At 30.3% G+C, this 14,084-nt stretch overlaps 2 protein-coding genes across 3 annotated transcripts; one reads left to right on the top strand and one right to left on the bottom strand.

Moving 5' to 3' along the window:
• The first annotated feature begins 1,262 nt into the window (after positions 1-1,262).
• Positions 1,263-4,067, top strand: LOC107460048 (mannan endo-1,4-beta-mannosidase 7). Its single transcript, XM_016078369.3, has 5 exons — positions 1,263-1,710; positions 1,796-1,993; positions 2,273-2,395; positions 2,482-2,675; positions 3,299-4,067. The coding sequence occupies exons 1-5, from the start codon at positions 1,399-1,401 to the stop codon at positions 3,744-3,746; spliced, it is 1,275 nt and encodes a 424-aa protein (XP_015933855.1). The 5' UTR covers positions 1,263-1,398; the 3' UTR covers positions 3,747-4,067.
• Positions 3,994-8,754, bottom strand: LOC107460047 (glucose-1-phosphate adenylyltransferase large subunit 1). Of its 2 annotated transcripts, none has more exons than XM_016078368.3 (14): positions 8,241-8,754; positions 8,011-8,127; positions 7,748-7,921; positions 7,583-7,675; positions 7,411-7,494; positions 7,280-7,335; positions 7,113-7,206; positions 6,856-7,041; positions 6,689-6,769; positions 6,332-6,418; positions 6,134-6,238; positions 4,647-4,753; positions 4,438-4,498; positions 3,994-4,342 (listed from the first exon to the last, which is right to left on the bottom strand). In XM_016078368.3, exons 1-14 carry the CDS (start codon positions 8,442-8,444, stop codon positions 4,241-4,243), a joined length of 1,551 nt encoding a protein of 516 aa, XP_015933854.1. In that variant the 5' UTR covers positions 8,445-8,754; the 3' UTR covers positions 3,994-4,240. The 2 variants fall into 2 exon arrangements, with proteins under 2 accessions (XP_015933854.1, XP_015933853.1); XM_016078367.3 differs by having other exon boundaries at positions 8,011-8,136.
• Positions 8,755-14,084: the final 5,330 nt, after the last annotated feature.

Here is a 14,084-nt window from a genome sequence, read left to right on the forward strand (position 1 = left end):
TCAAGTTAGATTTTATAGGTCAAGAGAAACAATAAGTAGATATTTCGACAAGGTGTTATCCTCGATCATATGTGTCCAAAGTCTATTATTTGCAAAAGTTATTCCTCGGTATAGTAATAATTGATATAGTAAATTAATTATAATTGTTTGGCTCAGTATAGTAACTCAAATAAATAAAAATATTTTATAAATATACTATGTAAAAATTATAACACTTTTAAAATTATAAATTAAAATACATAAAATAAAAAAATTAATACAAATTAAAACAAAATTAATTTATGTATTTCAGTCAAATCAAAAAATTTTATATATTAATGTGACAATAACTTGAATCAAATAATATATATTTCAATTAGAATAATGTTACATATTTAAGTATTTTTATTAATCAAGTCTAATAAAATTGGTCTAATATCAATAAAAATAAATTATAAATAGTATTACTTTAAATCTTATTGTTTAATTTAGATAGACTTAATTTATAAAAAAATTTAGATGTGTAACATTACTGTTTAAATTAATTAAATGAAATAATTGATATAATAAATTAATTATAATTGTTTGGCTTCGTATAATAAATCAAATCAATAAAAGTATTTTATAAATATGCTACGTAAAAATCATAACAATTTTAAAAATTATTAATTAAAATCCATAAAATAAAAAATAATACAAATTAAAACAAAATTAATTTATTTATTTTAGTCAAATCAAATCATTTATATTATTTATTAATTATAATTAATGTGATGAAATAAAATATAAAATAATTTAATATTTATTTTAATTAAATCAAATAAATAAATAATTAATTAACGTATTTAAATCAATCAAATAAAATAAATTAAAAATACCTTAAGAACATACAGATCAGTTATACTATTAATTGAAAAAATCTAATTTTAATAATATATAATAAATTTAATAATATTACTAACTACGTTCGAGTTATAACGTAAAGATCATTAACGTTAATTAGTATTCTTTAATACTCGTTTACTAGAACTTTTTATGGCATAATTGCATGAGTATCTAGATAATTTGACATAAAAAGTAAAAATGACTCGGATATTTATCGTACCCAAATAGGTATGCATAGTTGCATACCATGACCATGAGGGACAGTATCATGTGAGGGTTGTGGTCATGTGCATGTTCTCCGAGGCCCACCCTCATTGTCGGCCCATTACGGATTGGACACCCTCTCATCTTGCTTAACCACCACGCCCCTTTTCTGTAATTTTCTCGCATTTGGATCACCTTTATTCACTGATGTGAAATCTTATATATTCCAACCGAGACACTTGCTCTATAAACAAGGACAGAATCTTCATTTGCTTCAAAACCCAACATACATTGAGATCACAACAACACAAAGTAAAACAATTGAGCACCATGATGAAGCAGTGGTTCTTTGGAGCTGGTTTGTTGGTTCTGTTAGTGGCAGTTGAAGTAGAAGCAGATGGTTTTGTGAAGACAAGAGGGGTGCAGCTTGTGCTGAATGGTAGCCCCTACTATGCCCATGGTTTCAATGCTTACTGGCTCATGTACATGGCCTCTGATCCATCTCAGAGAACCAAGGTCTCCTCTACATTTCAAGAGGCTTCAAATAATGGCCTTAACATTGCAAGAACTTGGGCTTTCAGTGATGGTGGATATAAACCTCTTCAATACTCTCCTGGTTCTTATAATGAGCAAATGTTCCAGGTACTTGTTAATCTTTTAATCTTCAATTAGTAGTAGTATATTATATCTGTTACTGATTCATTTCACATCGGACTGAAATTAAAAGGGGTTGGACTTTGTAATAGCGGAAGCCGGAAAATATGGGATAAAGCTTGTGTTGAGTTTGGTGGATAACTATGAGAATTTTGGAGGGAAGAAGCAATATGTGGAGTGGGCAAGGAATGAGGGTGGACAGTCCATTTTTTCTGAGGACGATTTCTTCACAAATTCAGTTGTTAAGGGATACTACAAAAATCATATCAAGGTAATCATAACCATGCTTTATTTTTTCCTATCCTTTCACTTCATGTTACAAGCGTGAAGAATGTATGAAGTTAGTCCAACATAAAAAAACAAGAAAGAGCGAGAAATTTATAAGACGAGAAATTAATTAATTTATTATTTTTAAATTTTGAGTTGGATGTGATGTTTTTTTATTTTATATTCTGATAGCTTTCGTGATGGACCAACACCTTCTAGTACTCAATAACTGGTAAAAAGTGTTGGATGAATCCAAGTTTTTGTTTATGTTTTGTTATTGTAGACTGTACTTACAAGACGTAACAGCATCACTGGTGTTGCTTACAAAGATGACCCAACCATAATGGCTTGGGAGCTTATGAACGAAATTAGGTGCAAATCAGATCAATCAGGAAATACAGTTCAGGTATAAACTAACGAGATTGCATCACTTGCAATTAGGATTCCAAGTTTCTTCACCGACACACAACATAATGTTTAATGATTTCACAGGGTTGGATTAGTGAGATGGCATCTTACTTGAAATCCATAGATGGAAACCACTTGCTAGAAGCTGGTCTTGAGGGTTTCTATGGTCAATCAAAGAGTGACTCTAATCCCAACTTCCAAGTTGGAACAGATTTTATTGCTAATAACCAAATCCCCGCCATTGATTTTGCAACAGTCCACGCCTACCCTGATCAATGGTCTGCTTCTTTATTATTCACCTACCATTATTACTTTATCAAATAATGCAAACTGTTACTATGAATGCCACAATTTACTCCGTAATTGGATAGCATTAAATTGTAAAAAAAAACATATATTTTTTATATATTTAACAATTTTTTATGATAAAAATAAAAACACTATAAAAATAAAAAATATATATTTTTTAAGAAATTCTAATTTATATCCTTTTTAAACATCTTTTTTGCATAAAAAAATATTTTGACATAATAAATAAATAAATAAATACTTTTATATTGTTATACTCAAACATAATTAATAAATAAAGTTATTTTGCCAATAAGTTATAACTCAAATGACATAGTCCCCGTACTCATCTAAGAGGTCGCGGATATAAGATATTCAAATGTCAAATTATTTTTACTTTTTTAAAGATATCTAAAAAATATATATTCTTAAAAATTCATCCAAACAAATTTTTAGAAAGTATAGATCAGTTAGATTTTGATCTATCAATGATCATACTATTGATATTGTTAACTATGCACACATTAAAAATTCTTCTAACATAGTTATATAGATTAGTGATATGGCTATTACCATGACGATGAAGTGGTTGTATGCTACTTTCCATGAGCAGGTTATCAAGCTCAAGCTATGAAGATCAAATGTCTTTCTTGGGAAAGTGGCTAAATGAGCACATCCAAGATGCACAAAACACCCTTCACAAGCCAATACTAGTTGGGGAGTTTGGTGTTTCAACAAAGAGTTTTGGTTCTAACTTAGAACCAAGGGAAAGGTTTTACAACACCGTGTATTCTGCCATATACTCATCGGCAAGTGGTGGTGGTGCAGCTGTTGGCGGCTTGTTCTGGCAACTTCTGGCTCAAGGAATGGATTCGTTCCGAGACGGTTATGAGGTTGTGTTAGATGAGAACCCCTCCATGGCTGCTTTGATCTCTCAAGAGTCTCAGAAGCTGAACCGAATTCGCAAGATGTATGCCAGACTTAGAAACATTGAGAAGTGGAACAAAGCAAGGGAAATCAGAAGCTCACAATGGCATGGTGGCTCTGATGCCAGAAACTGAGATAGGCTTCACCATGCAATATGTCATATTACTATATATTTTATGAGTGAGGAAAAAAAAAAGCTGAGAGTGAGACCGAGGAAACAAGAGTTGCCAAATTTGTAAGCATTGTTTGACAATGAATTGTTGTTCTTCACAATAGTGTCCCTCCGCTCCACTAAAGATGAGTGGTATATTATTGTTTATGTTCTTACTAATTACTAGTGACTTCTGAATTTCATAGTCTTACAAATGTAATTGTGATCAGCAATTTGTAAACATGTTCTGTCCATGGATTGTTACTTCATAATAATATAGTATCCCTCTACTACATTATTGGAATTTTATATCATGAACATGTAGTCCTATTTGTTACACGTAATTATTACTTATGATCAAGAGAAATAAGCTCTGGCTATTACTTATTCAAAAACTAATGAGTTCTTTCCTGGAACTAAATTGTACTAATATACAAGGTCTTAGACAAAGAGGCACGCTTGATGATTTGAAGGGCTTCATATTACTGTTCCATCTTTGATTGTTGCATTTTTTAGAACAACTGTGATGCCAGACCTAATGTAGAATCCTTCATTAGGCCTGTCTGCTTCTTCCACACCCTGAGAAATCAATATACATTTATATATTCAGACAACTCTAGATAAAAACTCAGTAACTAAATCTTTTTACAGCAATTTTCGGAAGCAGCACTTACATCACCATTTGCAATAATCACATTTCTTCCTATCTTGGCATTCTTGTCAATGATACAATTCCTTCAAAATGTTGAGTATGAAATTAGCAGACACAAAAATGTAGGGAACCATTGGGGTTATGGCAAGTAATCGAGTTTCTTCGACTGTTGCTTTAGAGTACAATAATATATGAATCAAACTAGTTATTTAAGAGACATAGTAATGAAACCTGATTTTGGTATTCTCTCCCACACCAATTGGAACCTTTCCTTCTGCTAGAAAGGATGCAATTTCAGACTCAGTTTGATAATAATCAGCACCCATCATCATGGTATCCTGAAAACCAAAGGTCATAAAAGGCATAAAAATATCCATCACTCAAGGTAGGGGTGTTCATGGATCGAATCTGATCCACATATCCGCGGTATTTATCCAAATCCGACCCGGAAATTGCGGATATGGATCCGATCCGCAAATCCAGTCCGATCCGCACACTTATAGGATCACATTGCGGATTTTATGTAGGTATCTGCATATCCGCGGATCCGCAAAAATAAATAATTAAATATTCTTCTTATGTTTTATTTCAACTAATAATTATCATATATGTTGTATTATTTTAATTTTATTATTTAAGAAAAGTATGTTTAATATTATTTTAAGAGTAAACATATTTAAAAGAGTAGGAAAAAAGAATTTTATTAATATTTTTTTAATAAAAATAAGCTTTTAAAAATATTTTTGTGTTTAACGGATATATCCGATATCTGATCCGATCGGATCCAAGCTTAAAAATTGTGGACACCGAATCCGATCCGATGATTTTAGTGCAGATTAGATCAAGATTTTGGTCAGATCCGATTCGATCCGCGTTCACCCCTAACTCAAGGTATCAACTCAAGAAGCTACAATTTACATTTTGCCACAGGGCTCATCTAGAAATAATGTTAACATAACCTATTTCAAAGCGAAATAAGCACCCTGATCTTGAGTCTAGGCACCATTCTCGAAAAAGATATTTGTTTTAAATGATATTTTCTAAAATATTTTTTACAAAAATAAAAGTGATTTTATGTTTGAATATTTCATGTAAAAAGATCTTTTTATTTATCAATTTTGTTTAGGTAAAATAAGATAAAAGTACTTTTTTGTTCATTTATTATGTGAAAAACATCATTTTTTAAAGAAAAAAAACAGATCTTTTAAAAAAAGATGTAAATTGTAGTTTCTAAAAAAAGATGTTTTTTTATTTTTCTAGTGCTTTTATTTTTACTATTAGAAATTTGCCAAATACACTAAAAAATAAAAAAGATCTTTTTTTATTGATTTGGGCTTGTTTGGGTGAGTTAAAAAATATCTTTTTTCGAGTTATTTTTTTTAAAAGATCTTATGTAAAAGTAAAAGTAATTTTATGTTTGGATATCTCATACAAAAAGATCTTTTTATCTATCAATTATATTTACGTATAACAATATAAAAGTATTTTTTTATTTTTTTATTACATGAAAAATATGTTTTTTTTCTATTACTCTTACTTTTGCTACTAGAATTTTGACAAACATGCTAAAAAATAAATAAAAAAGATTTTTTTTATCAAGATAATAACGTCCAAACAAGCACTTAACTACGTCCAAACAAGCACTTAACAGATGTATTATAGTTATAGTCTTGTCATATTGAGCAAGTATAGAGGAGTGGAAAGTGAATCAGATTTACCTTAAGCTCCACACCGGACTCTAGACGTGAGCGCACCCCAACAATTGAATGTTGAACGCTGCACTCCCTCAAGAAGCACCCATGAGAAATAATTGCATCCACGATCTGTGTCAATCGTTTGCACATTCAAAAAGTACCACCAACAACAGAAACTGATCAAGCAATCTTATCTGGGACAAGTCAAGTTTGCTGTCATACCTTGCATTTTTCTACTTTAGTGGGTGGTAGGAACCTTGGGGAAGTGAAGAAAGGAGTCTTTGGATCATAGAATTCAAATTTTGGAGGCTGCAAATGATGACATATATGATTAAAAATTTAGTAGCGTTTTCTTTCTGAGCTCGGGAACCGGTATGTAAAATATTACTTTTTTCTTAACACTGTTATCAAGCTGTCTTATCATCAAACTTGGAATTTAGTTTTCTGAATTGTGAAACATTCCAAGTTCTGGACTCTATAATCACCCACCCCACTTAATTCTAGTCGAATTTATTACCATGGAAATAATCAGTTAATGAGAAAAAATTAGAAGAAATCAAAGGATAGTTTTTAACAAACCTGCTCTGTAAGGGCCAAATTTGCGTCGAAGAAGGACTTTATAGTTCCAATATCTTCCCAGTAATCATTAAACAAATATGCCTGAGAATGAAAATCAGACATTAAGGTACTGCTAAACATAATGTAAGATTTTAAAAAGAATAAAAATTAAATTATTCCCTCGCTACCTGGACATTGTGATCTTTCACAGCAGATGGGATTATTTCAGATCCAAAGTCATTGCACGAAGAACAGCTCCATCTTAGTAGTTTCAGGAGGGTTTCAGTTCTAAAGACATAGACACCCATTGATGCAATGTAAGGATGTTTCTTTGCTTCTTCTGCAGATAACCCGAGGACAGTGGTGTCAACTTTCTGCAGTTATAAATCAAGCATTAGCAAGGCAACATGTAAGAAATATGAGGCTTTAGATACCATTAACATACCATTTCCTTCAGATCAGATCCCTTTGGCTTTTCTGCAAACTGTACAATCCGTCCTGTTTTATCAATTTTCATCAGCCCATAGTCTGATGCGCGGCTGCAAGAAAGACAACAGCAATCATGTTCATATCTTGCAAAAGATTTAATCAGGTGTAGTCAAGTAGATGTACCTATCATCCATGGGCACACACGAAACTGTGATATCAGCATTTGTGTCGATATGTTTCTGCAATGACAGTCATCATTAGCTTTACAATACTCAATCCTAAGAATGGTTGATTACGAATCATATAATTTGTACCTGAACAAAGTCCATATAGTCCATTCGGTAAAGATGATCACCAGAAAGTATCAATATATTCTCAATATTCTTGTTCTTGGCATCCTGCATCAGAAATTGGCAATCCACATACACATTCACCCTCTTCCATATCAAAGCAGTACTTTAAAGTTTAAACACTGTAAGCTTTTACCTCAAAGACCCATATAAATTGCCTCACGGCATCAGCTGTCCCTTGGAACCATTTCTTCCCTGTTTCTCCAGGTGTTTGAGTTGCAGCCAAGACCTGTTACGAGAAATTGCTATAAGTATGAACATGTTCATAACTGTAAATCCAATAACATTTATTTCTACTGACCTCCACAAAACCATCCCCAAAACTGAGGCCATTTCCAAAGCTGTATAAGCGAGACAAGTGACGATTGAGGGAGAAAGAGTTGAACTGAGTTAAAATGAATATTTTCTTGATGCCACTATTGATGCAATTGCTCATAGGGATATCAATGAGTCTATAACACCCTCCTATTGGAACCTGCAAATTCCAGAAAGCTTGCATGAATGATTTGCAACTATGAGTGTCCTCAACAATTAAAACTAAAAAAGATAAACTAATATTTGTACCGCAGGTTTGGCTCTTCTGCCAGTAAGAGGAAAGAGGCGAGTTCCAGCACCTCCACCCAAAATGATAGAAGCTACACCTTTTGGGTCTGCTTCAGGGGTTTCAAAATTATGTTCCTCCTGGAATGCCTTAAATTATTATGCACCCAAATCAAAATCCATTCATCAAAAGGTAACTGCTTTGGCATAACCATCAAACTTGACTGCAGAATGCAGTTGTAATAGTAATTTACCGTGGACTCTTGATTCACATCTGATGTGAGAACAGCGTGTGCAGTTGCAGGCTTGGATGATTGAACACTCAACAACGTTGTTGTTGTTCTTATTTGAGGTGCTATTTTAGATTCACCCCAGAACAGAGTTGCTCTGTTTCTTCCAACTTTGTTACTAAGTTGAACTAGATTGGTGGCACTCACTGCTGCACAAGTTGAATCCATGGCTCAACTCAAACTCTCAAACCTGGGGCTACTGATGAAAACTAGAAAAGCTAAACCTTTTTCATAAATTTTCCAATTTTTTTCAGGGAAGTTAAGGAATCAAACAGAAGAATATGCAGCTCAAAGAAAGAGAAAACTTTGAGGGCACCCAACTCGGAAATGTGAAAGGAAAATGGAGTAAAAGTCAGAAGCGGTCACGAGAAACCTGCAACTTTCTTTTCTCTGACACTGACTCAGCAGTGGCTGCAAATTTCTAGGACTGGCCCCGTATCATTCAATTACGTGTTCATCTTTTTTTTTTTAGTTGCATTTTGATGTAATGTAATGTATCTGTTTTTTCAAAGAAACTCTCTTGTATTGGGTTAATATATTTCTTTGCTATGTTCATTGTCTGGAACTTTGGATCAATTTTTAAAATATAATCAATCCGAATCAAATTATATAAATGGTATTAATTTATAAAAGATCGGTTTGATTTGGTTTTAAAGACGATTGGGTCCTATTCACAATGTTGCAATTTGGAAATTTGATCAATTTTAAAAATTAGATTATTCAAAAAAATTTTAAAAAATAGATACAAAAATCAAATTAATTCATGTACGTTAAAAGTAATATTTAGTTGAATTAAATATTAATCCATATCTGTTTTTCCTATTTTCGTTAATCAAATCAAATTTAATATTGTTACTAAGCTAAGGACATTGTTATTTGACTAATCAAATTCATACAATATAATCATATATAAAGTGGTATTATAAAAAATAGGAATGAAATTATTATTTTTTTTATAATCTTTTCAAGAGAGTAATGATTTACAAATATATGGCATCAATGCTTTCATAAAACAAATGTATTATTCTGTTATTCGCGAGATCCATCTTACCATCTACAGCTCCTACTTGTCGCATCGAAGTTGGAACAATAACTGTTATATTGTTTGGCTTTTAATTAATTTCCATTGGTAAATGATGAAGAGAAACGTTAAAGATGTTTGATTAGCTGGTGGGTAACGTAGCGATTGTAAAAGTATTAGGGAAATTGATTTTGTAAATTAAGCATGAGAACACATGCATGTGAACTTAAAAAGGTGGCGTTTCTTATCAGTGCGGCTAATTAAGAGTTGAGATTATAACTTATAAGTATATCAATGGCTTATTTTGTTTGTGTAGCACAAGAAAATATTATTTTTCTGTTCATTTATATAAAAAATATCTTCCATTATTCGAACTTCGAAGGGGCAGCAATATAGGCTCGTTACTTGTAAGATGAGAGAGTTGCTTCTGTTTATGAAATGCGATACGGATATTAATAATGTGAATGAAAGGTTGCCACCTTTTCAAACCAAGAAATGATGAAAAAGAAATGGAACACATCATGTGATCATGTCGATGCCCATTGGACATGGGGTTTGAGAGTTGCTGTTGCTTCAACGCTCAATATGTCTCAACAACTCTCAACCGTTGACGAGCTTCGTTGACTATGACATGTATGTCTTCTTCCATGATTATTGCCAATCTTAGTGCTGAGTGCACCATGGTTTGTCCAATTGTCCCCCTTCCCAAACACAACTCTCTACATGACTAATTAAACTTCCATCATTCCTCACTAATACTACATTTGGGGATTGTTAGATCACTCCGCTTGATATATAAGTCTTTTTGTAAATGAGTCTAAATAAATTAATTTTACCCCAACAAAATTTACTTACATAGTGCGCATATAAAATTACATTATTCTTTCTCTAATGTTTGTATCCTACATTCCTCTTTTTTTTTTTCTCTTCTTCTTTTTTTGTGTTTCTCCTCATTTTTTTCGTGTGTTTTATCTTCATTGTCATTTTTTTATTGCTGCTCTGTTGTTGTTTTTTCTTTATCTTTTTATTTTATCTTCTCATCATTTTTTAAAAAAAAAAACAAAATTTGAATTTTTGCAGAATTTTTCAGATTAAAAATACACCGAAAAATTTTCAAAATACACTAATCAAAACACACCAAAAATTTTTCAAAATATACCGAAACGAAAATGGAACAGATTCATCACAATAACAATTTTGATTTAGAATTCCTACATGAAAATTTTGCTACAAATGCACAAAAATATTTTTTTAATGCATTTTTTCTTCTTTTTTTTCTTATTTCTTTCTTTCTTTTAGTTGAATGAATGTAGCTTTATCATCTTCAAAGTAATTTTGCAGCATTATCTGTTTTTTTCTCCTTCTTTGTTTAATTTTTTTGTTTCTATTCTTGTTAAAAGAGTAAAACAAGAAGAAACTTGAGAAGGTAAAACAAGAAAAAAATAAATAAAAAAAAGAATGACGATAGATGATGAAAAAGAAGAAGAAGAAAAAGAAGTAGCAATAGAAGATGAATAGGAGGAAGAGAAATAGCTTTGAATTATGTAGAACTTATCAAAATAAAAATACACCGAAAATTTTTCGAAATATACTGAAAATTTTCCAAAATACACCGAAAATTATCTAAAATACACCGAAACGAGAATGGAACAGATTAATCACAATAATAATTCAGATTCAAAACTCTTACACCGAAATTTTGCTACAAATGCACAAAATTATTTCCTTTAATCATTTGTTTTTCTTTCTTTATTTCTTTCTTTCTTTTAGTTGAATGAATATAGGTTCATCCTCTTCTAAGTAATTTTGCAACATTATGTGTTTCTTCTTCTTCTGTATTTGATTTTTTTATTCTTGTTAAGAAGTAAAACAAGAAGAAACTTGAGAAGGTAAAGCAAGAAGAAAAAGATGCATAAGAAAAAAAAAGATGATGATAATGATGAAAAAGAAGAAGAAGCAGTAGAAGATGAAGAAGAGGAAGAGGAAGAGGAAGAGGAAGAGTTTTGAATTATGTAGAACTTATCAGAATAAAAATACACCGAAAGTTTTCTAAAATACACCGAAACGAGAATGAAACAGATTCATCACGATAACAATTCAAATTCAGAACTCCTATATAAAAATTTTGCTACAAATGCACAAAAATAATTTTTTTAATTTTGGATCAGGCAACATCATCAATATGACAAAAATTCTATGATAACGATAACGACAATACGTATAAGAAGAAGACGACGACGATGGCTATAACGATGATAATCATGATTATAAAGATGATGTAGGAGATGGAAGAAAAGAAATGAGGAGAAGAAGTTCCAATGAGAAAAGAAGGAGGAAGAGGAGGAGGAAGAGGTGACGGTGTTGGTAACGACGATAATGAAAAAGAAGAAGAACATGCAGGGATGCAAAGAAGGTCGTGTGCGCGTAAGTATAAATGATTTATTGGACTTGTTTGGTTAATTGACTTGTACATAGAGATTTATTCTTATTAGATTAAGTGCTTGTTCACCTAAGTTTTTTTGTGAAGTGGTTTTTTTTATAAAATATTTTTAAAAAAAAATAATTTTATGTTTAGATATTTTATATAAAAATATTTTTTAAATAAAAATATCTTTTAAAAAATATAAATTAAAACTTTTAAAATTTATTTTTACTTTTTAATAATTTTACCTTTATTATTAAAATTTTGTTAAATATATTCAAAATATTATTTTTTTTGACAATTTAATAACAACTAAACAAATTTTAAGAATTACTTTGGGTATTCCTAACATTACACTTGAATTTTTTTTTGTCTTAACATTACACTCCTATGTTAGGTAATAGAGTAATTTGTATGCATTTTCCAATAAAAGTAAATGAATTTTATATCCAATAATACAATATATCTAAAAGAAGTCTAACTTCACTTGCAAGGTGGCATAGAATTATATATTAATATAAATTTATTCATCAACGTTTTATTTTTATTTTTTTTTCAACTTAAATGTTTTACCTAGAAACTTCAAAAACTAATGATGTCATAAAGTTCTTTATTTTCTTTTCTAGGTTCTGGGTGAAACTACCGTACTACCGTAGTAGTGGTAGTGGTCTAGTGGACATGATGTTTTCCACGCCCAAGGTGCAATTCAAAAGACCTATTTCTTTGTTAAACAATCTAATCAACTTACCACTAAAACTCACTTACTTGACGTTATATTTTACTAGCAAAAAGCCCGCGCAGGGACAATTTTTTTTTATAAATTTGTTAATTTTAAATTATAAATTATGTTTTTAATCATAGATATTTACGTATTATTGATTTATGTATTAGCATTATATTTTTAAATAATCTAACTATTAGTCTTATATAACTGAAAAAATTTATGATAACATATCACTTAGTAAATATAAATATAAAATAGTCTAATTTGTTGAATTTTTTTAATATTTGATTATGTAATATAATTTTTATTTTAAGAATTTAATTTTATAGCTGTTCAATTTTTGACAATTTAATTTTATATTTTAATTGAGTTGATAATTAGGTTTACAAAGCATGAAATCTGCTCACTAAAAAGCACTTCAATTACAGCATTTTTATATCAGTAAAATTATTAATCATTGGTAAACAAAATTGAATAATAATGCAGCAATTAAACCTCAGATTAAGTAAGTTGTTTCAACTATTTTAACATGTATATAAAACAACAACTTTTTGAATTTTTAATGTGCAACTACTCTTATAAACTACATCTTCCTTTTTACAATGTCAACTGTAGTATCCTGAAGAACAAAAATGAGCATGCAGTAGCAAGATATTAAAATATGAAATGGAACTAAAATTAAATAATTATTTTTTGCTTTTATCTTTCTCCTTTTTTTTTCATTATGAACAAAACAAATACTCATTAAAATTGAATTATATGCTTCATCAGTTCAATTGGTAAATAGTGCCTCGAAACCAGCATTTGATGTGAGATACATGTTTATCAATCAATTTTCTTCCCTTTGAAATTCATAATTTGATAAATACTCAAAATTGAAATATTTTTATTTGCAAGTTTACATGCCTTTTTGAATTTCATAAATTCATCTAATAAAAGTAAGATCTCATCTCAGAATCAAATGGAGAATATTAACTCAAACATGTGTAGAGTCTCAAATGCTAAGTCTTGTATTGATTCAAGAATACTAAAAAATAGAATCTAATTCACAACTTAAAAATTTGCTATCTTAACTACAGAAATCATGACACATTTGTATATCAGAATTGCAAGTGAAAAGCATCAAAAGTTTGCCAAGTACTATCAACCATAGGTCATAGCTCATAGCCATACATGAAATACAATAATGATCATAATTTACAGATGCAACTAAATGTCTACAATTGAGATTTTAATCAAAAGCAATGCATTTAATCTAAAAGAAACCCAAATCCCAAGAAAAGCCTCAGTAAACATACTTTCATGAGTCCCAAACCTCAAGTTCTTCACCAAATTTTATGATTTCTTGTTCAACACGGATAGTGGCAATTGTTCCTCGCTCCTTGAAAAAATTAAATTATAATGAAGTTGAGGTAATATTCTAGAAAATATACATTAAATCAATAAGTGACTTTACAATATTCAAAACATTCCAAAATTGATTTTCATGAGCATTAAACAAAGTTGATAAAAATATATAAAAAATTATGCCGCTGATTGAAAAGGGAGGGGACAAAAAACAAGAGTGACTATTGATGTGCAATAATTTTATAATAAATAATGAGTCACTAATAATTCAACTCAATAGTATGCTTAAGGAGA

The sequence above is a fragment of the Arachis duranensis genome, chromosome 8 (assembly GCF_000817695.3).
Source record: "Arachis duranensis cultivar V14167 chromosome 8, aradu.V14167.gnm2.J7QH, whole genome shotgun sequence".
NCBI classification, from domain to species: domain Eukaryota; kingdom Viridiplantae; phylum Streptophyta; class Magnoliopsida; order Fabales; family Fabaceae; genus Arachis; species Arachis duranensis.